This window comes from Sander lucioperca, chromosome 13 (genome assembly GCF_008315115.2).
Source record: "Sander lucioperca isolate FBNREF2018 chromosome 13, SLUC_FBN_1.2, whole genome shotgun sequence".
Classification (NCBI taxonomy): domain Eukaryota; kingdom Metazoa; phylum Chordata; class Actinopteri; order Perciformes; family Percidae; genus Sander; species Sander lucioperca.
Window position 1 is genome coordinate 17,439,792 of NC_050185.1, and position 26,665 is coordinate 17,466,456.

A 26,665-nucleotide genomic window follows, 5' to 3' on the forward strand; every position below is an offset into this window, starting at 1 on the left:
AGTTGCATATTTACTGTAACTTTTTCAGCTCAACCACCACTTCCATGAGACTGTGTATACTTTGCTGCTCTTCCCTTCTCTTTACATGGATATCAATATGCTATTCTCTTCATGTCTTATAAAACTGCACCTATGTGACATTTGGCGTGATTGTTATCAGTCTTATATAATATGCTGGCAATGTTAATGTAATAATGTATAGTTTATTTATCCCTAAACTCCAATATTGTACTTATCACTGTTCTAGCTTTGAATATGAAATGCTTGAACCCTCTGTTTAGCCCATGAGCAAGGTACATGGCAGTGAAGAGTAGAAAGAAATGCAACATTTGCTGTAAACGCAATCAGTCTGAAGACATTTTGGTTTAAATGAACAAATCAATGTGTATTCCTACCATATTTTAAAGATAAACATGAACTATGTGTATAAAAACAAGCTAGGACTGTGATATCCCTTTAAGAAAAATGTATTTAGCATCCTGGCTTCTTACACATTTTTGAAACACACTTTGTATTCGTAAGCTTTTCACACAGCATGATTAATTTTATAGTCACATGTTCCATACATCCTCCAATCATGTATGTCCACAACCTTTTGCTCTCAAGAAACAGGCTGTCCATATAGACATTTGGCGCTCATTCTGTCTGCATCAGTCACAAGGCTGAGCTCTGTTCTCCTCGCTGTTACATGGCTGCCTGCTTTTAGAACTGTAACTCCCTCCACCTCCCCAGCCTTCCTATCAGCATTTAGCTGTAAGTTGTGAATGCTGAATGTTTTATTTAATGTCTTCCAGTTTCATCAAATGTTGTGAATCTCAGGCTGTACCTGGGGGGTTGTGAGCTTAGGGACAGTCTGTGTCAAGCATGCTCCAATCAGAAGTGCAGAGCCACATCGCCAAATTAAAATGAAAATTATTCAGCAATAAATGCTTTAAAACCTTGACTGAAATGTTTATTATTCATTTCTCAGATATTTCAATTCTTGGAATCTGCCACATTTTGGCAGCAAGCATCCATTTTCATTAAGTCTCAAACATGACAGAAAGTTGCTAAATAAAAATTCTTATTTGTTGTTTCATAAATCAAAATTGATACTAACAAAAGGAGAGTGTATATTTGGGTGTGCTTAGTGCTTTAATAAGGGCATTTTCTCTTTAAAGCAACAGAATTGTTAATATTCTGTAAGTGGCAATCTTGTTTCCCTTTTTAAATTTAGCCATCTTTGTAATATTATGACTGAGATCCTCTTTGGTCGTTATGTCTTCAATCTAATTAGAATCACTCTCTCCTCAGTTCTTTGACTTCCCATTTATCCTGCACTTTCTGCTAATGAGTTGGGTTTAATCAGGCATCCCATTTCACTTAGAAACCAATGAAATGGTGAGATCATTCATGGGGAGTTTTCATTTAATAAAAAGATTTCTTGCTCTGTCTGTCTTGTTTTATTTTTTAAATACAGCCGTTCTCTTTGTGCCTGTTCAAGAGTCACAGTAGATTACTTTAACACAAAGAATTCTTTTCTCGCAGTGTGTTTCTGGAGCACAGATATAATTGGAGGAAAGGTGATCATACTGTGGAAACTGAAAGAGGTGTTTCACAGAGGAATAATGCCATATTTCATTACAGATAGTCTTGTAGTGAGGGTTTTTCAGGGGAATAGTGACTTATTGTGTTGTCTTAAGACTGCTGAAGGACATTGTTCACAAATGCTATTGCGCCTTCCTCCAGTCCCTTATAGACCACAATTCTGAAGATATGAGCGCCACAGGAAAATTACTGTATGTAATATGCTGCATTCAGCAGGCTCATACAGTGAAATGTAGTACTGTTCTTAAGCAGTGTAGCTGAAGTATGGGCTTATTTATGCTTCTGTCCTGTTTCCAAATAATTTAGAAGGCAACATGCTGTGAGTAGGCTGCTTCGATCAGTGACACACCTCCTTCTGCTACGTGTGTGTTTGTAAGATACACAGAGGTAAGGAAGGAGTGAGAAACACAGCAGCTACTGTATTTGCAGTCACAGGAAGAATTACAGTATTACAGCGATTTCACAAGCCTGTATTTGTACACAAGACATCCGTCAACTATTAAGTTTTAGGGTTCATCTATTTTCAGAAAATGTTGAACCCCCAACTTGTGAAAAAAGGGATTGGAATAATATTTTAATTTGAACATGAACTGGTGCATGAGTTGGAAGTTGTAAAGCATGTGGACATTTTTGGATAGTTCAGTGCTGATGCTCCACTTAACATCAAGTTGTTATGAAGAGTCACTGAGTTCCAGGTGATACTCAGGTTCTGAGTGACAATTGATCTTGTTGAGTATGCTGTTAGAATAAGTTTTAGGGCTGCCATAAAAAGTGGATCCAGGTGAAATGTTTTCATAGTTTAAAGGGAAGCAGTAAATGCATCAGGTGAATTTGCCAGCATTTTCTGTGTAACATTACCAAGGTTTGTTTGTCTGTAAATATATGTACGCTGACATAAACTAACCCATAATGTTTGGTTTAAAGCATTTAGACAACAGCTTATATTTTCTCTACTGAAGTCTTGAATAACATATGAATGGATTAATTAATGAAATGTGTTATTATTATGTCATGCATACAGTATAACTATGCCCAGCCAGTATTAGTCTTCAAGACACCATCAATTCATACAAGCCAGGACCAGAATGCTGCGTATACATTTCCAAACAACAGTAAAGTCCAAAATAAAAAGAAAAAGAAAAATAGAGAAGCAACAACAAAAACATAATACTACACAGTACTGACGAAAGTTAACTAAATACTAATTCAATAATCCATCTAGGGGTGTCCCCGACTAAGGATTTACACATTCGAATCAGAATTGTCGAATCTTTCTATAGTCGACTGATAGTCGAATCATCTATGTGTGTGTGTGAATGGGTTGGGAGGGGCACGACACTAGTCAGCAGGTTTTTGTTGCTAACACAAAATTTTCCAGTCGCCAGGCGTCAGTAATAAAGTGGGCTGTAACGGTAAGATATGCCTCCATTTGCAGCGAGGTCCAAATATCTGTGGTGAGGCTGACTGCTTTGCAATTGTTTATTAACATGTAAACCTCCGCGCGTATGGACGCGTATTTCGCATCCACCGCATGCATAACCGTCTCTCTTTTGGGAACTGTGTATCCTGGCTCAAGTGCGCATTAATTCTTTAAAACCTTCACCGTCCACAACATTCACTGGCCTCATGTCGAGCGCAATAAACTCTGCAATTTTGTCCGTGATTTCTCTTTTCCTTTTCTCGGACAATGGCTCTCAAATCTAGCTTTCTTTGAGTTAGTTTTGGCGCAGCTCCGGTACTACTACTAGATGAACTGCCGTCATCAGTCTGATACTGTGGGTGGATCTAGAAAAAAGACAAACATATTTTAAGTCCCAACATATGATATTGCTATTCATAAATTAAAAGCGCCATTATATATGAAAGAGTGAACCGTCTTTATTGGTAATAAACTTACCCGTTTTAAGTGGAAAGCCATGTTTGTTGTTGACGAGTGGTAGGACATGAGCTGTTGGCACAACTTGCATTTTACTTTTTTTGGATCATCTTTTACCATTTCAAAGTGCATCCACACTTTAGATTTTCTTTTTCCAGACATTGTTAAGTAACGTTAATCCCTGCCGCTAAGATGCTCCTCGTCTGTCACGGATCAGGGAAAGTGAAACTTAAATCTGCCACAGGGGTGGTTGGATTTACACACACACACGTAAAAAATATTTATTGAACGCTTCTTTCTTTTCACGTTTATATTTTTTTACAGCATTATCATAATTAAAGGCTGTATATAACTTAATATAACCGTACAAAACCAGTAGATCTGTGTGAAATTAGACATTGAGCACCCCCATATTGCCAAAATGGTATGATCCTCGTTTCATAGTAACACCCGCGAAGATTCGACTGTGAGATTGGTGGTCGAATCAGGCTCCGCATATCGATGCATCGAATCTTCAACTATTCGGGGTCACCCCTCAATCCATCTTGTCGTAATTTTCAGACTTTTGAAACAAAGTAAACTCAAACACATCAAAATTAAACAGCCATTCCTATGTGTACACCTGAATATTTCAGGGTTTTGTGGAGCCATTAGGCCATTATGTTTCTATAGGTGGTATGTTGTGATGGTCTAATGGTGCTACTTCAGAAAGGCCATAAGTTAAAACTGAGGAAATTGTATTGTCTTTGACTTTGATTTTAAATTTGTATAATGTTTCAGATGTCATGGTGGAACCGTATTCTTATGAGGGGGGCGGTATGGCATCCTACATCGTCCAGAGAGCTGTCCTTGTCAAGTCTTGTACACAATCAGTTGACAGTAGGGGGTCGTCAGTTCATCTACTGTAGTTGAAGGTTCCCCGGCTACAAAAGCTTGCCCGTATGCTTAGTCCTGCCTTTCCTTTTTTTTGTGCATCTTTAACACTTTCCCAGCACACATCTCACACATCCACACTTTTATTGCTCATCTCACACCCTGTTGTTTATTTTGTGTTAACTTTAGTTTTCATAAATGTATTTGTTGCGTGGACTCTCTCCTTGTGACACTCTATTATCCAAAAAGGAAATTCACTGGGTCAGGGGTGCAAAAAATGCACAAAGGCAATACAAAACACAGTTAGCGTAGTGTCAGATATGAATGTATTTTATTATATATGTGGTGCATATAAACTGAATGCTGCTTCTCCATGTTTAGTTTTGACTCTGGGGACAGTATAAGCAGACCTGTCCCAGACGATCTGAGCGGTCTGGACTGTTCATAATGTAGCAGCAGGTCAGAAATGTATTTTGGAATCTTTGATTTTAAAATTCACCCATGTTCTCCTCTTTCTTTGCTTAAGTGAGGACTCTAGCAGCAGCTTTCTGAATCTGATTGACGTTTAAGAGAGACCTGTAAAGCATTTTTCTAAACCCTGCGGAGACATATTTTCTTTATTCTTGATATATTCTTAAGGTGATAAAAAGCATGTATTTGTCTTCATGTGGAGTCCAAAAGAGCCACAGTTAAGTTGCAGTTATGTTACAGTGTGTAGTATTTTAAACCTGATATATTATATAGGCTACGGTTTTGTAACTCTCACACACAAACCTTGTAAACATTGAGGTTTCCCTTATATGAGAGATGCTTGATTTCTGTGGGAATAACAACAATGATTTCGGGTAATTGTCTTAGAGGATTTATGAGGTTACCCGCTTTATAGCCAAAAGAGATACTTTGTGTGTGTGTGTGTGTGTGTGTGTGTGTGTGTGTGTGTGTGCGCGCGCGCGCGCGTGTGTGTGTGCGTGTCCGTGTGTGTGCATGTCCGTGTGCGTGTGTTTGTGTGTGTGTGTGTGTGTGTGTGTGTGTGTGTGTGTGTGTGTGTGTGTGTGTCTGTTCACATTTGTAAGACAAAGAAGTTATGCAGACCACCAGGCAGATCTAGGACGCACATACAATGTAGGTTAACATTTATGAGGTAGCAGGACTATCTGTCTGGGACAATACACCAGAGACAAAGTGTGTGCATGTCTGTGTGTATAACCTCAGAAGTAATACCCGAGAGGCATGATTATAGCCTATGTATGTGTGTGTGTGTGTGTGTGTGTGTGTGTGTGTGTGTGTCTACTACCCAGAAGAAAGAACATGAGCAAAAGTTCCCCGGCCTGGGGAGTAAGTTAGTTGTCAACTTGTCATTAGTAAATAGCTGCCTGCTGGGCAGGCAGAAATAATGAGGATTGACAACAGAGCCAGGTGGAGCTTCACTTCAGCATTCCTCTGCACGACTTTCTAATGGACAACGCTTTATGTGAAGAAAATAAAACGTCAGAGTTCTATCAGTTGTCTCTTGTGGCAAAAATAGAGGAATATTTACTAGTGCTGATCTGGAAGAACTAAAGGCCAGCATATGGGAACAGTCGGAGCCTTATCAGATCAGCATTATTTTAATCTCAGCATGTAAAATAATACTGTAGTTGGTGATTAAATAAATTAAAATTACAAATCCATCTGCTTCTTCAGCAGCATGGATAGCGCCATGGAATTATGAATACACAGTTAGACTATTGATATTTCAGAGCCATGGTTGGGGCCATAGATTCTAACTTGCACAAACCTTGGTCAGAGAAAGGATTAATGAGTCAGGCAACTAGACTAACCTATTCAACTAAACAACCCCTCTGCCCTTGCACTCTCTCTGCTACTAGGGGACAGAAAGGGGGATGGCAGGTTAACAAGGGGCATGCATTTTGGTAATTTTGCTAACAATAGGGAGGGCATCCCCCTCACATCGCCTAGTGAGGAAAATGATAAAAGCAGAAGTAAAAAGGCTATATAAGTTTTGAAAATGATGGCAATTCAACTGAGAAATGTTACATAAGTGATCAGGACTAGTATGCATTTTTTTTGACAGAACACAGTGCCAAGTGAACATCTTCTCGCGCATGTGGGCAATTTTGAATGTGTGTGTTTGTTTTTGTGTCTAGAGCATTGGCGTGTGTTTGCAGAACAATTGGTTTAGTGGAGTGTACAAGCATGGCCAGCTGTATTTGTCTGCTGTAACCCCCCCCCCCCAATTTGGTATCACCAGAGCACATTGTCTGAGTCACTCACGTGTGTGTTTGCATGTGTCTGCCTGTGTGTGTGAGTTAAGCTAGAATTGTTGTGAATTGTAGGAAATTGTATGAAAAGCAAATGCGCTGTGTTTCTCTGAGCTCGCTCTTAAATTTTGAACAACAGCCATGCAGCAATCACATAGCATGTGAAGAGTGATGGGGAGAAGTTGGATGTGGTTATTGGATGCTGTAATATGTTGCCAGCACTGAGACCAAATATTACATCAGGCTGAAGTGCTTAAACCACAAAGACTGTTAGTGACAACAACTATTTTTTTTTTTTAAAACATTCTTCATACAGTCCTGGGCAGAGCAAGGAGAGAAGTTATGTTAAAGCCTTTATTTAGTGGAGCATATCAATGGTTTCAAATACAGACTGGTGTGAGTTGCTCACCTCACTCACTATGCAAATTTCAGAAGTTTTTCCATTAAAGTTGTTTCTTTTTCTTTCATAGAAAAGGTCACCAGAGGCTCATGGATATATGAAAAGCAGCCTTGGGTTATGTAGAGATTTATTTTTGCCAAAACTTGAACTTGTGTATTGTATTTTATCAAATTAACCACAACTTTAATCATATTTTGTAGCCCTCGTTGCCACCTGTGGAACAATTAAAGTAAATTTAAAATGAGACAATGCTGCAAGATTATAGTGGAATACATGACTGAATCATTCCCAAATCTTTCATGTTAATGCATCATGTAGCTCTGTGTTGGAAAAGGGAACTTCTATGGTAGTCTTTTTTTGTTTGAACCATAGGCTATATGAACCATATACAGTATATATAGCAACCTTCTATTGAGGCTGCCAAGAGAAGATGTTTAAGCAACTTTGTCACAGCACAACAAGGAAAAAGTCTCACAGAGTAACAAGGAGGAGAGGAGGTGATTTACTTGACAAGGATGGAGGATGTGATGGATCTCAGAAAACTGCTGTAGAAAAAAGATGGAAGGAATCCACATGGGGGGATGAAGAGGGAGTGACAGGGTGACATGGATGGTTGTCGCACCCTCCTCAATTTCTATTGGTCTTACAGTGATAAAAGTGTCAGCAGCTTAGACAGTTATCTAAGAGGCACAGGAGGAGGGAGAAAGTGGGAGAAGAAGAAGAAATGAGGAGAGGGAAGGAACGAGAGAGAGAGAGAGAGGAGCAGAGCTGAAAGAGAGGAAGAAACCGTGAGGATGAGGTAAGAGTGGGAGCGTGGGAGGAAAGAGAGGAACAGCAGGAGGTATAAACACATGACTTGAATCAGGCATCTGGCAGAAAAGGAGAGGGAGTAGGGGATGGGGACTGAGATGTGAGACATAAGGAGAGGTGACAGAGTTAGAGAGTGGGTGAGTAAGACAAAAGTAGACAGAATGATGGAGAAAATGAGAGGCAGAGTCGGTTTGATGGAGGGAACAAAAGCAAGTAAGGCAGGGATGATGAGCAGAGAAGGAGAGGCAAATAAAGTGTAATACATGTAAATCAGCACGTTTATCCATATGTCCTTCTTTGTGGCACTTATTTATTTAGTGGGGGGCTTTCTCTGCTTGTGTGTGTGTGTGTGTGCGTGCGTGCGTGTGCATGTGCATGTGCATGTGCGTGCCTACGTGCCTGCGTGTGTGTGTGAGAGCGGGAGGTAGAAGGAGTGAAAACTGACAAATCTTGTCAACTCGCTGTCCTCCCACATAATCTGTTGACAGCTTTCTACCCAGCAAAAAAAAAAAAAAAAAAGAAAAGAAAAATTCAATTCCATCACTTTTTCTTCAGATATTAATGGGCTCTCGGACAGGGAGCTGAGAAAAGCTTTAGAGAGAAATAGTGAGTGACAATGAGTATTGGATCGTTTTTATTCAGGGGAGTTTTTCAGTAGACAGTATGAGCAATTCACAGCTTCATTGAGTTTATCATGAACCAGCAAGTTATGGATTCCCTTCATTTCTGGAGAATTCATTCTTTAGAATTTAGTCACTCACAAGACGAGCACAGCAGTTCCCTGCTGATAACATGCCTGTTTGAACTCAGGTTGACTTCAGATTCAGCTTCATTATAAGAATTTGAAGGTTTTTGTCAAAAAATCTAATCAGTTTTTGTATAACTAATATTCTAGAGATTCATTTAAACCAATATGACCTGTTCTGTCATGATGGTTTTTTTTTTAAATTATTTTTTGGGGCATTTTCGGCCTTTATTTTGACAGAACAGCTGAAGACATGAAAGGGGAGAGAGAGGGGGAATGACATGCAGCAAAGGGCCGCAGGTTGGAGTCAAACCCGGGCCCGCTATGTCGAGGAGTAAACCTCTTTATACGAGCGCCCGCTCTACCAACTGAGCTATCCGGGCGCCCTGTCATGATGTTTTCTAATTTGGGTCAACATAGCACCAGCGCAATATTGGGTTAATACCTCTCGTTTACCCAGTGTTAGTGTTACTTTTTTATTTTACTCTTGGGTTATTTATCCAAACTAAATTCGGTATGGTTTCTGATTGTTATATACTCACTCGCTCTTTTTAAACTTACATGTCACTATTTGTTGTTACTGATTGTTAATAATGTTTATCCTTTGCAGTATGAAATGTCTTGTGTTTATTATATTGTACAACTAACAAAACATTTGACCAATTTGACCCAGTGATTTTTAGTGTTTTTGTGTTTATATCATCTCTCTGCATTAAGAGAGTCCTCCACATTAACTAACTACATAGGACAACATTGTTTGTCAAAGTCTCCCAAACCATTTTAAATCCCCCCTTTACAAAAATAAATGATACGACTGTGTGAAAAGAAATCTCAACGATCCACTTACAAGCTGGAGAATTAATAAAATGACAAAATAATCTAAACTCAAGTGGAGCCTGAGTTGATGACGGGTTTGTCACTCGTACTCATCCCAAGGTCAACAATAGACCTTTTTCACAGCAGACATGTTGACATGTCATAGTAGGAAAAGCACAGGTGTATTCAAATCCATTAATGATGGCTGCATTCCACTTAGGAGAGGCCCTGGTGTTGTGCATGCTGACTCACTGAAATAGCTTACTGGGACACTTGATGGAATTGAGCCATCGTTAAGGTTATCAATTTCAGCTGTGCTTTTCCTACTATGACAAGTCAAAATGTCTGCTGTTAAAAAGGTCCATGAACTTTGGTGAACATCAGTGTTGAACAATCTCTGCCAACCCTTTGTTTGATATATTTGGATGTATGCCAGAAGCTTGCTCCATTAAAGCAAAAGCTCAAGTGGTTATATCATTTATCTTCTAGAAGGCTTAGTCACCTTGGAAGCATCAGCTTCCACCTAGCTTCAGAAGATGGAGAAGAGACAGTATACATTTCCTAAAATGAAGTACTCACTCAAAAGGGACAACACATCAATTTATGAGGATCTAAATCGAATTTCTTTCAAGGTTTCAGTAATGTAACAGAATTTATTGATGTGGTTTTGCGGAAGTCACGCTACTTTCACGGTTAACCTTTGCTTCAGACAGAAAGGGGTCATAATTTGCACATTCTATAAGAAGTCCTTCTCAGGCAAAAGTAAACATAGGTCATTTCAGGCATTTGAAAGAACAACTAATGCTGTTTTTCTGGCATTTCACCCCAAACATACAGTTTGTACATTTGGAATAATCATCTTATTCCACACTGTCTGACAGTATCTATATATTCTGTATCAGCTTGTTCCAACTCTCCATTGAAGCTGTATAATGCTTACACCACATGTTAATTGCTGCATTGTCTAGAATATTTCCATCAAATGAAATTATTACTTTATGCTAATTTCAGTCTGAAATATTTGGTATGAATTTTTGGATTTCCACAAGAATTAAGGGTTTGCAGTGACTGACCCACCTGCAGGTCAGTGAGGTTTGAGGGTTAAATATGCTGCTCCCTTGATATGAAATTGCCTTGATAAATTCAAGTCAGTGTTTAATAACTGACTTCACCCAACTCTCTCAGTCAAAAGTTTTGTATTATAATTTATTTGGATGGTCACTTGGAAATTTAAATACCTTTAAAAGCTCACCTAAACTGTGTGCAGTATTCTCTATGCTCTGTGTGAGGCATGTCTTTGCCATGTCTCACTGTTTTATCTGTATGAATGTTTCTATCCACTGTAAGGTGACCTGGGTGTCCTGAAAGGCGCCATCAAATAAAATGTATACTTATTATGGCTTGTTTATATTATCTGCATCGTTTTTGTCGTCTCTTGAAAAAGATTTTAATCCCAATGAAACTTTTACCTACTTGAATAAAGGAATATAAAAAGAAGACACGCATCACGTATGACTGCAGATGTTACACAGTTGCTTGTACACAGGAAATATGCAGTACTGTATATGTGTTGGAGCCAGTGATGATCTCTCGCATTAGTCATATTATGCTTAACTACTTTCTGCTGGTCTACAAATGAGCTGCCCACCAAACAAAATTCTTATCTGTAATGATGATAAATACCGTGGCAACAATCCCTGCAAAGGATTTAACAATGAATACCATTTCACCATGTTGTCCGTAGTATTCCTGCCTTGATGACTTACAGTACATGAATGCTACATCAGCCTAGGTTTCTAAGGACACACTGAGCAGTGTTGTGACTGAATTGATGATAAACAAATAAACACAGCATTCTTCGCTGTAACCAGCCTCTTGCTATACACACACACACACACACACACACACACACACACACACGCGCACACACACACACACACACACACACACACACACACACACACACACACACACACACACACACACACACACACACACACACACAGGGTGAGGTTATGAAGAGGAGAAGAAGATAAGGATGAGAATGACAAGAAGCTCTTTTGTTTCTCCTTCATTTTCTGAGTCCTGCTCCCACCATGCTTTCTACCTCCTCCTGATTGTTTTGCCTGCCATTATGTGAACACTAAAGATGTGCACTCACACAGACACACAAAGCTCAAGGCACAAGCAGCCACCTACACTTAAGTCATTGTTTTCTCTATCTCTGTCTCCCCCTCTATGTGGTTTTAATTTTCCAAATGCTTAGACTTTAATTAATAAAGGAAAAGAGGAGCTCTTAATGGACAGCATTCCAGAGACAACAACAACTACTCCTGAGGACAGCTCTATTTTCACAACACCACATATTTCATACCATGTGTTGTAATAAATAATCTTAAAATACTGAAGGACAAATTCTTTCTCCAATAATACGTCTGTGTGATGTGGCGTATGCATGAAAGCATGTTTTGGCCTCATGTGAAGTATGTATGGCACAATAAAAGAAGCCATGTAAGTCACTTTAGGGATAGTTTCTGACACTCACACACGCCAATCAAAATGGGTTGAAATCTGCACTCCTGGCTAAGAGGATTACAGCTGAACATCATCCAGCGTTCACGGCCAGACGAAAGTCATTCTTGATTTTAGGGCAGCGACAGTCTCAGTATTGTGTGCTGAGGCCTGATTGGCCCTATTGTACATTGGCCTACTGCACTTTGGGATACTTACAGCTCTACACTGGCTGGAAAAGTGTAAACGTATATTGTCATTCTGTTAATTCCACTCTCACACAGTCCATTTTCTCTACATTATTATTTATTTTAAAATGACTAGGTGCCCATTTATCAGACGTGCAATATTCATAAGATCTGCCAAAAGCATGACATAATTCAAAGTTGTTTGGTACAGTATTGATCCTTGCTCTCTAAGAGTATTAAAACTGAACATCTTGTGTTCGCTGACTACAGATTCATAATCATTCATAACTGTCGGAGGAGTAGACTCTTGTTGGCCATATGGTGCATTTGCAACTCTGCAACTAGATGATACACCCATCTACTGTTTTCAATGTGCTGAAGCTGCAATGAAGTCTGCCTCCTTCAGGTAGGACTGAACAGTTTGGGGAAAAATCTAATTGTAATTTACCTGACCAGCACTGCAATACACTGCAAATATATTTTATGAACTAAAGGCCTGGTGGCCTACATAGCAATATACATAACTATGCATAGTCCAAAAATAATGCATAAAATGGAGTCACATGTTTTTGAGGTCTCCCCAAGCATATTTTTAATCCAGTCATAGGGATAAAATTCAACTTCTGAGTAACCTTAGCTAGTTTTCTGTCCCACATTCAGTAAGATATCACTTCTGTATGTAGCCTATGTACATTTATTTAAAGTGCCCATATTATGAAAAAATCACTTTTTCTGGGATTTGGGGTGTTATGTTGTGTCTCTGGTGCTTCCACACACATACAAACTTTGAAAAAAATCCATCCATGCTGTTTAGAGTGAGATACAGTTTCTGAATGTGTCCTGCCTTCAGTCTCTGGGTGAGCTGTTCAAAATCAGCACGGCTTGTGATGTCACAAGCCGAAACGAGCTGGCTAACCGCAACCATTAGCTCGTAGCGTTAGCATTAGCATGCTAACGCTAGCATGCCACCTCGTTCTCAATAGCAAAGCACTGCTACAACACACACAAGTTCACCATAATCTCCAAAAGAACTACTTACATGTGCGCCCTCATTTAGAAGTCTCCCAGCTAATCCTGCCTTGTAACTGACCGAAGTTGTAGAAACAGCCTTTCTTTTACTGTCTATGGAGCTAGCTAGCTGACATGATCTACATCTGAGCTACTGCACATGTGCAGTGCAATCAAAGATAGTACAGAAGAAGAAGAAGAAAAGAGGTCTCACTCTGTAGCTAAAACAGAGACCAGGTGAAAAGAGGATCTGCAGCAGTGAGAGAGCACTGCAGTACAACAAAAATATGGTGTTTTTTGAAAATTAAACCATGTAAACTTATTCTGGTATAACCTTAAAATACAATTATGAACCTGAAAATGAGCATAATATGGCTGCTTTAAATTTAATATTTCTATTCCCTGCAACTTCATGCTTATACTACACTTCATTTCAGAGGGAATATTATTTTTGTCTAATCTAACAGCTATCTAACAGCTGTGGTTGCTAGTTACTTTGCATTTTAAGATTTTACAAAGAAAAACTGTGAGTTTATAAAATATGATGCATTGTTATAGAACAAACTACGCAGTATACAACGTAATTAAAATGAGTTCCACTTGACTAGCTACACCATTAAAATGCTGCTTACATGTTGACACAAAATCATATCTGACGTGGGACATTTTTCTGAATAACGAGCACTTTTACTTTTTACACTAAGGTAGGCTATACGCGATCACGTAGAGCGTTTATGTGGTGAAAGAGTCACCACTTTGTTCGTGTTTTTGAATAGCAAAAATAAATTGTTTATTCTTGTGGCATCAAAATGATACAGAGTGCAGTGTCATGCTTTAATAAACTATCTTTCACCGAGTGTACAAACCGAACAAAAGCTTTGTAGTTAGCCAACTCGTGGAATTAGCTTAATATGTATTTAAAGTATATGACTTATTTTAGTTTGGATGAATTCGATTTATCATTTCTGCCATTGAAATTGAGTCGCCAACAGCTTGTCAAGATAATAATGTAAGTAGTAGTTAAAATTATGGCACTCGGTTTGACAGTGCTCTTTCAAATTGTAGTTTTAATACAGACAGTTAATCGTTCAACCATAAAGTTTGGGCTGACACTGACACTAGTTGTCCCCTGCTACATGTGACATAACGTTATACTTGCTGCAACATATCACACCCTTGCAGATTAAGGCGGCTGTGCCATATGCCTCCTCTTTTCCTCTGCTGTTGCTGCCATATGCAAACTTTGTTTCAAACTATTCCTGCTACTGCGGCTTATGTAGCATTTTAAACTACCAACAGTCCAATCACGTCTCTTCAGGATGGTTTTGTGGAGGAAAAAGTGTGTGTCCACTCCAGGCTGCAGCTGCAACTCCCCTCTCATTGAAGGTTGCCATGCCAGCTATTTGCCTCAAGCTGAAAGCACACTTTACAAAGGTAAGTAATGTATCCTCTGCTTGTGCTAACATGCTTACATGAGTGGATGTCTGGGTTCACTCTGTTTGTGTGCTTGGCAATATGGCAGCTGGATATGTTTTGTGTCCTATTAGTTGATTTCCAACTGACAAGGTGCTATTAGCTAATTTTAACTTATTGCAGATATTATTCTTAATTGGGTATATGTCGGCCAATAAAAAATTTAATGCAGAAATGCCAAAGATTTGTTTGGAATTCTTGGTGCCCGATCCGTACTGGAAACCCTGTCCGTTCTACGCATGTGCAAAGATCGTTGATGACATTAACCTCAAATGGTTAGGGTCAGGATAGCCCATTTGTCAGGGGAAAGGTTGAAAACGAATTAAGTTTCTGGTACGAATCGTGTACTGACAGGGATAATTTAGATAATGTGTTGCCATTACATAGTTTGTCCACCGGAGAGAAGTTTAACCCTGTATGTCCTGCTCAGTGCATATAGCTTGGTCTCAGTTCTTTCCGAATGTAATTCAAAAGATCCTTTTTAAAATGTTTGCTTATGCCATGTGTTTATGTTAAAGATATTGTTGATATCCAGTACTGGTCGGGCTCTAGTGTTGATCTGTTGTGGGTGATATATTGGTGTCTGTTTGCTGCTGCCATCTATCTCTGTGAATAATCTGCATTGGTATTCATTATGAATTACTTTTTTGTCGTGGCGTCGTGTCAGTTTTCTTTTCATTTGGTTGTTGTTTGGCTGGTGCATTATGATGCTTTGATTTCAATAGGATATCTGAGTATAATGAACTTGTTTCCATGCAGGGATGGTCTGCTGCTTATGATTGTCTGATCCAAGCCGAGAATTTGTTTTAATTTTTAATGTGCTCATGTCAGTGAGTGAATAATTACTCTATGTGCAGTGGATGTGTGTTAGCCTGCTGCTGCAAATCAGGTGGATTGCTGGGTTTAGATTAGATTTATCCATATCAGTGCACTAATTAGTATATTCCCTGCACTGGTTGGAGTTGCTCATTTGGGGAATAACCACACGGGGTCCACATAATATCTGAGCTCTGTATCTAATGTGGTTTTGGAGGAGGTTTATCATCACTGTAGGATCTCTGCTGAGCTGAGCTTGGTGTGAGCTCATGGAGAATGATGAGATCAGAGCGTAGATGTCAAATATCAACCCCTGTACATACTCTGCATTCACATGAATCTAGTCTGTGTAAGTTGTCTGACCGTGTATTGTGTGTTCATGTCTCTCTTTAATGCGTTCAGCACTAGTTTAAAATGGTTAGTTCAGGTCTAATTACAAATTGCTACCTGTCCAGAGTCATTCACTGATGCCTTTTTTATGTCATTGTGTCATGTTGTGTCAGGTTTTTTAACACTTTTTTTTAGCTTGCCACTTAGCTTTCTGACCTCAAATTTAAAAAAGACACAGTTAAAAAACCACAAAACTGCTATTTCATGACTACTGACTTGGCAGTCTTACAGCAAAAAGAGTGTTAATGTGGAAGATTTACAGGTTCATAAATGTATGTATTATAGTAACACTTCCTACTTTTGAGAGGAGCTGCTTTAGCCTGACATCGTCATACTCAGATTCTAGTCAGAATATGAGTCTGATACTGCTCTATTGGGTTGTGATTATGGGGCGTGTTTCAACCGAACCAGGAAAGACAATGCCCCTGCACTCAATTGGATAGACCTACAACCAATCAGAGGGCCCCATCTTCTTAGCGACCAAATTGAACTTTTGCCGAATCCTGTAGGAAGGACGGCAAAAACATATTTCCGATCAACAAATGCCTTGATCGCGGTTCTCTGTTCCTTTTTTAAAATGAATGCGCTGTCAGTATCTTCTATAACAGACGCAATGGTGGAACCTACACATCTAAATTCTTCAGCGGCTTTGTTTGTTGTAAACAAATTCAACCCAAGCTCTATTTGGTGACGTGGTTGATTACGTTACTGTTGATCATCTGTCCATCATCATATAAAGCCCGCCCTGACAATTTGATTGGTCCGAACAGCTCTGGTTCGAACATAGTTGCTCCACAACGGATCAAGTCCAGACTGGACTTCCCGATCTCAAATGTTGTGGGCGGGGCTAAGTTTGGTTGACATCCAGGCTAGAGCTGCTTAGTTATGCAGATGACTTCAAGCAGTTGAGCCAATCTAGCCTTTCTCATACCATTAAACTGAATGATTGACGAGGTGTGAAAAAAAACCCTCACTCTGAGTAAACCGGTAAGATAGAACAATCCTACTTTCCCAAGCAAAGTGCAGTGGTTTGATAGAAATGTGAGCTCAGAAGTTGGGACATATATGTAGTTGGTGATGAGATCAAAAATCAATGCGAGGTGAAGCATCTTAAAAACTAAAAAGGGAATGACTTACTGCTAAAAAGCTGCAAATGATAAATAATACAGAAGGACTTACACTGTAGGAATTAAGTTGGGACAGCATCTAGATGACAGGTAGAGGACTGAAAGTGAGCTGCTGTCTCCTCTAGGAAACCACCCACCACAGCAGAGCACTGAGAAATAATAGATAGGACCCCATTAGCGGGGAAGCTTTGGGTGATGTTCTTAACTTTTTTTCTTCTTTTTATTTTTAGAAAAAAGTAGGAAAAAAATATGTTTCATAGTTCTCGTGGAAGGTTCTTAGCTGGAGGAGTTTAGAGTATATGGCATCACATTGAAAAGCATTCTACAACTGTGGTAATTCTTGGCATGGTGATGCTTTTTCTGTTTACACCTGCTACTTGGGTGGAGTGATTTGCTCGCAGCACCTGAGAAGCCCCATGGTGAGGAGCAGAGAGTTCGCCTGGAGTTCTGCGAGCAAATCACTCTTCCCAAGTAGCAGAAGTAGCACTGCTTCGCCTTTCTGAGAATAGTTCCCAGTATGTATACGGTTAGAAGATGGCTGTGTCTCATGTAACCTTGTTATTTGTACACGCTGTGACTATACAAATCACAACATGTAAATAGGAAAATGTTGGCGTTATTTTGTCACTTATTGGGAGCAGCAGGCTAGATGGAGCTGGTTACCTCCAGGATCTGTGCTAAGCTAGGCTAGCGGGGGGTGCGTCAGACAGAGTTACGACATACACGGAGATGAGAAGGGTATGTATGGACTTATCTAACTCTGGGGGATACGGTGAATAAGCTAAAGTCCCAATAAGTCGGCGTGTTCCTTTTAAAGGGGGTCGTCAGCTCTTGGGTTAGGAGTATAAAGTAGGACAGTCAAGCATTTTCTGTAGAGGTCTAATCAGCCAAAACAACTGAAAACCCCTTTGTGGTGAGGCAGCAGGCAGTTGCACTAAAGTCATTGTTCAGGCAGCCACGCACAGTCCCCTGTGGGCAGCCAGTGGGGGGGGGGAATGGTCAAAGCTGTGAGATATAACTGCATGATCATGTGCAGCTGCTTCCATTATGTGAGCTAAAAGGTGTTCACTTCCATGTGTTCTAGTCAAACATTTCCCAACACAATTTACAGCTGTTGACCACCATTGACACATTTTAGTCACGCTAGTGGCTAGTGCTGCACAATATATCACAATGTCAACTTGCACTATAAACACAGAGCAAAAGACTGAGTATCAGTAGATAACAGCACAAAATGTAACTATATTTTTTGGTGCCTTTTGTGCTCAGTTCAATGTTCAATTTGTTCAATAGAGAATGTTGAAAATAATTTCCTCATTTTTTAATTTAACAAATAATTTGTTGTATTTAAGCAGTACACTAAAAGCAGCAAAAAGGCAGAACTGAGTATGCTTTAACATCTGTTTATTGCATTATTGTTATCGTGATATTCAACAATTTTATCCCATATTGCATCTTTCACTCATAATGGCGTACTAACAGCGTGACTCTGCTGGCAGTTGGTTGGTAGGTCCACCACTTTGATCCTGACTGCAATATCTCAACAACTACTGGATTGATTGCTATACAATTTTGTTCAGAAATTCATGGTTCCCAGAGAATGAATCCCACTGACTTTGGTGATCCTCTGACTTGTCACCATGAGGTTGACATTTGTAGTTTTAAGTGAAATGTCTCAACAACTATTAAAATTAATTTACCATTACATTTCTTACACACATTAATTTCCCCCTCAGGCTGATCTGATGATTTTCCATCAGCCTCAGCTGTACTGTGTAAATGTGCATGCTAACACACTAAACTAAGATAGTAAACATTACCTGTTAAAAAATAGCATGTTATTGTAGTATTGTCATTGTGAGCATATTAGGATGCTGATGTTACATTTAGCTAAATAGTGCTTATGTACAGGCTAACAGAGCTGCTAGTGTGGCTGCAGACTCTTGTTAAAATATGTTTTAAATATTGTTAAAATTCATTTTGGCCAACTCCGTCTTTGTTTTGCTCTCTGTAGTATCTATTATTTTGGCCCACAAATACTTTCTATTCAATCATGGTTTGTCAGTGGTATTCATCAGCTCTCAGATGGAAACCATGGTGATAATAATGTCTGACTACTGTTACTTCCCTAGAGATGCTTCAATTAAATTGTTAGATGTGTTTTTGAGATTGTTTGGATGAGGGAACAGAGCATTAAAAATGTATTTAGAAACACAAATATTGTTATTGACACAACACAGGGCTCCGTGTTACAGTGCAGATACTTTCACTTATTCAAAACATTAATCCAGGATGATGAAACATGTAATAAAGCTGCAGCAAGACTGAAACACACACTGCCAGTTTTGATTCAGCATGCGTACGCCAACAGATGATGAAGACATCAGCTGCATATTCAAATGCTATTTCTCAGATTTCCTTGTGTAAGACTCGGGTGCTGAAAGGTTGAAAATGTATCCAACTGTGGCTGACTGTTCCCCCTTTTTGTTCAAGTGCACATGAACTTTTGTTACCCTTTTTAAAAAGATGTAGACATATTGAGTAATTGAACCATTCAGTATAGCTGGTTTAGACTAAAATGGAGTAAAGGGAGCTGTCAATAAATGTAAAAGTGCAAGTGAATGTTTTGACTTGAAACAGACAGGCATTTTTCCGGACAGTTCAAGTCTGATCCTAAATATTATAGGCTCATGGTTTTATGGCTGCACATCCTCGTCGCCTTCGTTACGGCCCCACACTTTGATCTTCTTCGTAATTAGAATCAGATATCTGCCTGTAATGAAGCCTGACGGAGTTATGGTACTGAAAAGACGGCTGGTGTTAAATGGTGCTTACAGGAAGGTCCTGTAAGGCACGTGAGCTGGTGCGTGATAGATGCTATGTGCTTGGATGGCAATGGAAACGAAAATCAAATTGCGTATGTGGAAACATCCTGCTTCTGAGAGAAAGTAAATACAGGACACATGGTGTGTGCATCAGATTGGTGGAAACATCATACATTTGCATTTTACTGAAGGTGTCTCCCATTTCTTAGTTTTCCGCTTGTTTCACAAAATCTCCCAACACTGTTCTTTCTAGCAGTGTTTTATTTCTTTCTTTTAACTCTCCCTAGCTCTTTTCTGCTTTTCTTTTGCGGAGTCTCAACTCTTCGGGGATTCACACAGAGAAATCAATTTTGCTTGGCCTCTTTGCCTTTGGAAGGGAACATAGGCATGTATAAATATTCACATGCGGCTATTTCAGATCCTCAGCTTAGGGACTGAACTAGTGGATGAGCTGTTCTTCTGTTTGATCATAAAGCCTGTATACATGTGTCTCTATGGATGATTTCTCTCCTCACTACCTTTTTTCCCCTCTGAAAGCCTCCCCTCCTTAACTTCTCAAATTCATCTGATCGTTTTTTACAGCATTTTTACATCTTTCCTTCTCTTTTGCCTCCTATCACCTTTCCTTCTTGACTTTATTCCTTTTCCTTTCCTTTTTTTCTCTTCATCCATGCTTGCCTCACTCTGTTTCTTTTTCATTTTCCTTCCCTCCTAAGTTATTATCTTATCCTCTTATCCTCTTTATCCTTAACTTTTTTCTAGGGCTGTCAGCTTTAACGCGTTAATCGCGATGCGATTAAGGGCCGAGCATAACGCGTTCATTTTTTTTAATCGCATTAATCGCATGCCGCCATTTATTAATTTATTTTACACTTCACTCGGCTTTACGTCGTGCCTAACAGGCTACTATTTTGACCCTTTGCCGCACCTTTACTTATCATCAAGCTGCCATACTTCCTCGTAACACATCCTGCTGCTGCAGGCTGCAGGCATGATGGAGAAAGACTGCAGCAACACAATTCTGAATGGCGCTTTTTATTTTCCAAAACTCCTGGACAGCTCATTAGACAAGTCGAAAGCCACATGCACATTGTGTAAAGCCGAATAAAAATATCACCAAAGCACGTCAAGCTTGAGCTACCACCTACGAGCTAATTAACGTGACTCGGGTTAATGCTAGTGGGCTCAGGCAAAGCATTATTTTGGAGAGTGCTATTCGCCGACCTGTTGATGAAACCAAATCCAAAAAAATTACTACAGCTCTTGCGAAATGGGTGGCATCTAACTGCAGACCTGTCAGCATCGTAGAAGACTCGGGTCTTAAAGACGTACTACGGTTGGCATGTTCTGACCCGTCTTATACATTGCCATCGAGGGGGACAGTAGTTTCACGCGTACACAGCCTGTACGACACGGAGAAAGCAGCCCAACTGGAACTGCTGCAAAGTGCAATCAAGTGCAATTTGAGAGTAATCAAAATTATTTAGAAGTTACTGCACACTATATTGACTCTGGTAATGCTAGAGCTTTTTAGTTTTTTAGTTAGGTACTTGGAGGAATTGTGAAATAATGACAGATTCACACATTTTTCTTTTGTTTACAGTAAATAAATAATAAACAAATACAAATGTTAAAGTCAAGTTCATAAGTAATTATTTTATGAACTTGACTTTAAGATTTGTATAACTTTCTTTGCATTGATTTGATTCCCAGTCAAGATACACTGGTAAGAATTGCTTTCCATTGTTAATATGTACTTAAAAACAGTTCTGAAATGCAAAATAATAGAATTTTAATCATGTGATAAAAAATGTGATTAATCGCGATTAACTATAGAAATTCAGTGATTAATCGCGATTAAAAAAAATTCATCGTTTGACAGCCCTACTTTTTTCTCATTTTGCCTTCACTGTTTTACTATTTTACTGAGTTTCTGCCATCTTTCTAACTTTTATCACTGCATTTCTCCATCCCTCTTCTTCATTAATGAGATCATCCCTTGCTTCATCATTCTCTTTATTGTTGTATCTGTAATGTTGCAATCCTTTTTTAATACTTTGTATTGTTCCTTTCCTCATTTGTTTGTTTCTTCCCTCCTTCCATTCACTCATCTTTCTTCCCTCAACCTCATCGGTCATTCTTTATTGTTCTCATAACCTTTTTCTTTTAAGTCGCTTCATAATTAATGTGCCTTTACCCGTGTGACTTCTGTTTTAGGAACTGATTCATATTTCATATTCACCCTGAACTCATTAAGACAGAAGCTCTGTGCTCTGACTCAAATGCTGCTCCTCCTCACATGTAGTGTCTCTTCATGGGTGAACACATGTAAACTGCACCCCAGGCTTCATTTGGGACACATGCAGCGATTGACTGAACACAACACGGAGCTGATGCTGCAGCCACCCATATTACTGTATGCCCACGGCCTCTTCCCTGGCTGCTGCTCTGGATTTCTTTTGCAGACATCTCCACCCCTCTGCTTTTTAAATCATTGTGCTTTATTCATTCTCTCTCTCCCTCTCTCCCAATTGTCAGCTTTGTTTTACAAACAGAGCAGTGATACCGTCTCTCAGAGGCACACCTCTTCCCCTGCCCTAGCCGGCTGTCAGGCTGGATCTGCCGTGACAGTGGGCATACTTGGTACACCGGTGGATACGCACAAATAATACACAAACACACACAGACAAAGAACAATTCAGTGTCACGTGCAAACACACATGCATAAATGTGAACACCGTGCAAACGATCAGAGTAGACGTAGCACATGCTAGCGCTCCATTTGACCTCACCTTGACCTGACACAAGACACCTCCCTCGCACCCTCACAGCTAATACAGCTCGACTGGTGTGTGTAGTTGAGTGCTTACAGTCATTCAGATGCATATTTTATATGAGGCTGCTGAGTGTACAAGGGAAACTAGGGCATGAAGGAGGCCAAACTATATCCTGGTTAAATGTGGATGCGTTTCTTTCCCAGCAGTAGATGAATATGCGTACTTATTCCATTACCTTTTTTTTTTTTTTTTTTTTTACTTTTTAACAATTTTTCTTTCCTTTCATTGCCTTATCATTCAGCCTCAGGGCTCATTTTGGAGGTCTGTCCATTAGAGACACACACACACACACACACACACACACACACACACACACACACACACACACACACACACACACACACACACACACACACACACACACACACACACACAGATGTGCATATGCACTTACAAAAGGGAGGCAAACAAACACAGACCACCTCAGCCATTCGAGGACACTTTCTGTTTAATGTTATTTATAAACAGCTTTTGAGTCTGGCATTGTTTGATAACCACATACAAAACATTGTGGGTTGCACAAAGGAAGTTAGGAGAGGAAAAGAATAAGGAGATAGAGGGGGGAAAAGAGGGCGCAACGGCGGTGGAGGAGAATGAAGCAGAGAAGGTGGAGAGGGAGGAAGAGAAAAAGCAGACAGGGAGGGAGGGGAGGAGAGGAGAAGGAGGGAGAAAAAGACAGAGGGATGAATAGAAAAGAATAGAGGAGGAGCAGGAGGGGAATGCAGTGTACAGTTTATCTTGAATGAATCAGCAAAACAAAACAAAAAAACAACTGAAAAAATGATAATAATTGTATTAAATAAAAATTTAAGTTCCATCCCCTAGTTCCCTGTTTTATTTTTTTAGGGAACTACCGAGAGTTTTTTTTTTCTTCGTTTTTTATTTTATTTTACAAAAAGTCATCCTCACAGGAATAAACAGACACAATTTACATCATCTCTGGGTTCACAGCAGCACAAACATGTTCACCAGAAGGGGTCTCTAATCCTACATTTCAGGAAAATGACACCAGTGACAGGCTTCTGTTCGTCCCCAACATTTAGATAGATGGACACGAAAAGGCGGGGCTCAGCAGGAAACACACACAAGCTGTGTACAAATGTGGCCCCTGCTCTTTGATTCCCATCCAAACCAAACATTTTTTAGGTCGCCAGCAAACCATACTAATAATTTCTTGTGCTTTTTGTCAGCTTGTCATAATTTAACCTTTTTGCTGGGTCATCCTTTGCATACAAGAGCAGCTCCATCTTAAAATAGAATTTATAACTTTGTAATGCTATAAGAAATAGACTTTTAGCATTACTTGCTAGTTAAGGTATCCGGATGGCTCATGTGTATCTGTACAGGTTTTACCTATTGTAGTTGAGCACTTGAAATAGTTCAGGTGTGTCACCTGTGGTGCTCTGCTCTTGGATTTGAAAGCCCTGGACTGACAAGGGTTAGTAGTTTGCAGTGGGACAGGAAGGCTGTGAAGGTGATCGAGCTTCGTTAGGGGTGTGTGTGCTTGAACTGCTCCAGTTCATCCAGGGCACCATGTCCCATAATCCTCTCTGTCCTTGTTATTTCCTGAAGAAGACTCAGAAAGTGCCGGTCTTCTCGGATGTAGCAGCAATAATATACAACTCTCCAATTAGGGCTTACAGATCGTCAAGTCCATCTGTTTTGGAGCACACTAAATACACCACAGAGGACGAGGACAGAAATGCAGTAGAAGTTTGTCAGTGCCTGTGGTGATCGTCACATATTCTAACTGCTTTTGTTTTCCAGTTTAAGCAGTTGATTAGACCATTGCAGGATATCTTTTGTGGTGGTGTGGTGGTCATCAGTACTCCTGATGATTGTATGGCATTTGAAACCCTCCTGTGACTATTTAGATTGAATCATCTCTGCTTGAAGGGTATCTTTTTGCCATTAATCTCCACAGTATTAAAGTACATACAAGTTTCTGGGAGTCCAGACGTTTTGTGAGCCAGACTCTAGCCTCAGCTTTTCCTTGGCCTGCGTGTGTTGACCTTTCGTACATTTTGACGTTTCGTACAGTAGCCAGTGAGTTTGAAGAGTGAATGAAACCATCCCTTACCTCGATAGTTTGTCCTCGTTGGCCACTGGCTTTAATTAGGCACTCTTATCTAGTGTCGTTTTGCCCACATGGCTTTAGTGTTTTCTGGACACACACTCATACACAGTGACACAGACATTCATTCACTCACTCATTTACACTGACTATGACTGATTGGCTCTCATAATGAAAGGTTAGTTCTGAATGGCTTTTAAGTTGATGGGTTGCAAGGGGACAATGGGACATCTTTTAACAGGACTAGTTAGAGTTGTCAATTCTATCGACGTGTCACAGCTTCAGTGGTGTTTTTTAGAGTTTAGACTAAAAGCCAAGGATACAGATGTGCATTAAAGTGGGTTCACCTTCCTGTGAGAAATTTAAGTAAAACCACTTTATTAGTAGATATATAGTGATTGTAGTTATTACTGTTATGGCTCTATGATCACTCATTTTAATGCCACGTGTGCCTGCAGTAACTTGTTTCTGGATCTTGAGGTGCTGTTGAGTGAGCAGTGTGACAGTTATGAATGACTCTCAGCATGAGTGACAGATGGAGGGTACACTGAGCGAGTCAAGAGGGCTAAACATGGAGACTGAGCTGTTTTGATCCTTATTGTGCATTGTTCTCGCTATTACTTGAATTAATCATTGGCTTGTTATTTTATGTGGCTGTACAGTTTTTAACATGAATTAGCGAAGCAATCGATGCCACAGAGACAGATAGAAGACAGTTTTCCTGATGTTTCCCTTGGTGACATCATCAAAGCAATGGGCTAAATTGCTTTCCCTGACTTCCATGTTTTGATTATGACTCATTAAGATTCCTGCCTTTATAATGCAGTGATACTATAACAGTAGATATTTGATCATGTTCTTTATACACAGTCATGTACACCAATAGTTAATGCACACATGCCTAATTTAAAGAACCAGGGCAGGGTTGTTCAGGAGAATGAATCAAAGTGTCCATTTCTTGTCTCAGCGTAGGATGACAGAGATGAGTGACAGCAGCAGAGCTGATGGTAAACAGAAAATATAATCTGCAATGTGTGACCCTGCTTTATTATTGGCTCTCTGGACCCCACTTGGTGGGCCGACAGATGTCCTGGGGATGCACTTGTTCTTACTCCTTGCAGTTCCAGACAGGTCATATTTACCTCCATCTGGAGTATAGTCTTTTTCACCCTCCTCCTGTAGTACCTGCACCTCATTGACTCCCCCTTTAGCCTTGCGGCCCCGGCGGGTGCAGTTTCTGCGGCCTCCCTTAGGTGGCCGCGGCAGGGGCGAGGGTGAAGGCAAGCTGTACTGATCCCCGTGGGGCAGGTATGGCCGCTGATGGTGGTTGTGATGGTTTCTGTGACGATTCAGGTGGTTCAAAGACTCTCCATGCTCCATCTCACCACCTGGGGCACCATGTGCATGACCTTCTCCTGACAGGCAACTGGGCAGCTCCTCTTTCTTCAGCATTTTCAGGTCCTTCTCTGCCAGCTCTGGTGGTGAAACACACATCAGAGAGGAGGTGGAGCCTCTGAACCTCCGCAGCCAATCCCAAAGTGACAGCGCCTTGCAGTCACACTCCCAGGGGTTGTCGTTAAGTCGTAGGTACTCCAGGGCAGGCAGTACAGTCAAGCTGGATCCGGATAGCTCAGTCAGAGAGTTGTTAAACAGGTACAGGGTGGTGAGGCGCCGCAGGTCATGGAAAGCTTGGCGGTCAACCCACTGGATTCGGTTCTGGTGGAGAAGCAGGCGGTCTAAGACCCCCAGACCACGGAAAGTGTTTTGGCGAAGGCTCCATAGTTTATTGCCATGCAGGAAAAGATGACTGAGGTTCAGGAGGTCGATGAACAGATCGTCCTCCAGGAACTCTAACTGGTTGTCCTGCCAGGATGTAGGGGAAGGGGAAGGTAAAAACAGAAGCTTAAAATGGAGTGCAGTGCATTGGACATCACTTTGATATTGTTTGAGTACATTTATTCGCTGTATTGTGATATATTGTTATTGAAAAAACATTTATATCCTATTGTAACATTAATTTCAGCAGTAGTCTGCCCTTGTACGGCTAA

At 40.1% G+C, this 26,665-nt stretch overlaps 1 protein-coding gene across 1 annotated transcript in view; it reads right to left on the bottom strand.

Moving 5' to 3' along the window:
- Positions 1 to 22,976: 22,976 nt before the first annotated feature.
- Positions 22,977 to 26,665, bottom strand: part of LOC116037075 (reticulon-4 receptor-like 1) — a 95,194-nt gene continuing 91,505 nt past the window's right edge. The window contains exon 3 of the mRNA XM_031280840.2: positions 22,977 to 26,480. Coding sequence (XP_031136700.1) covers positions 25,581 to 26,480 — 900 coding nt within the window. The 3' untranslated portion in view covers positions 22,977 to 25,580. The remainder of the gene's footprint in view (positions 26,481 to 26,665) is intronic.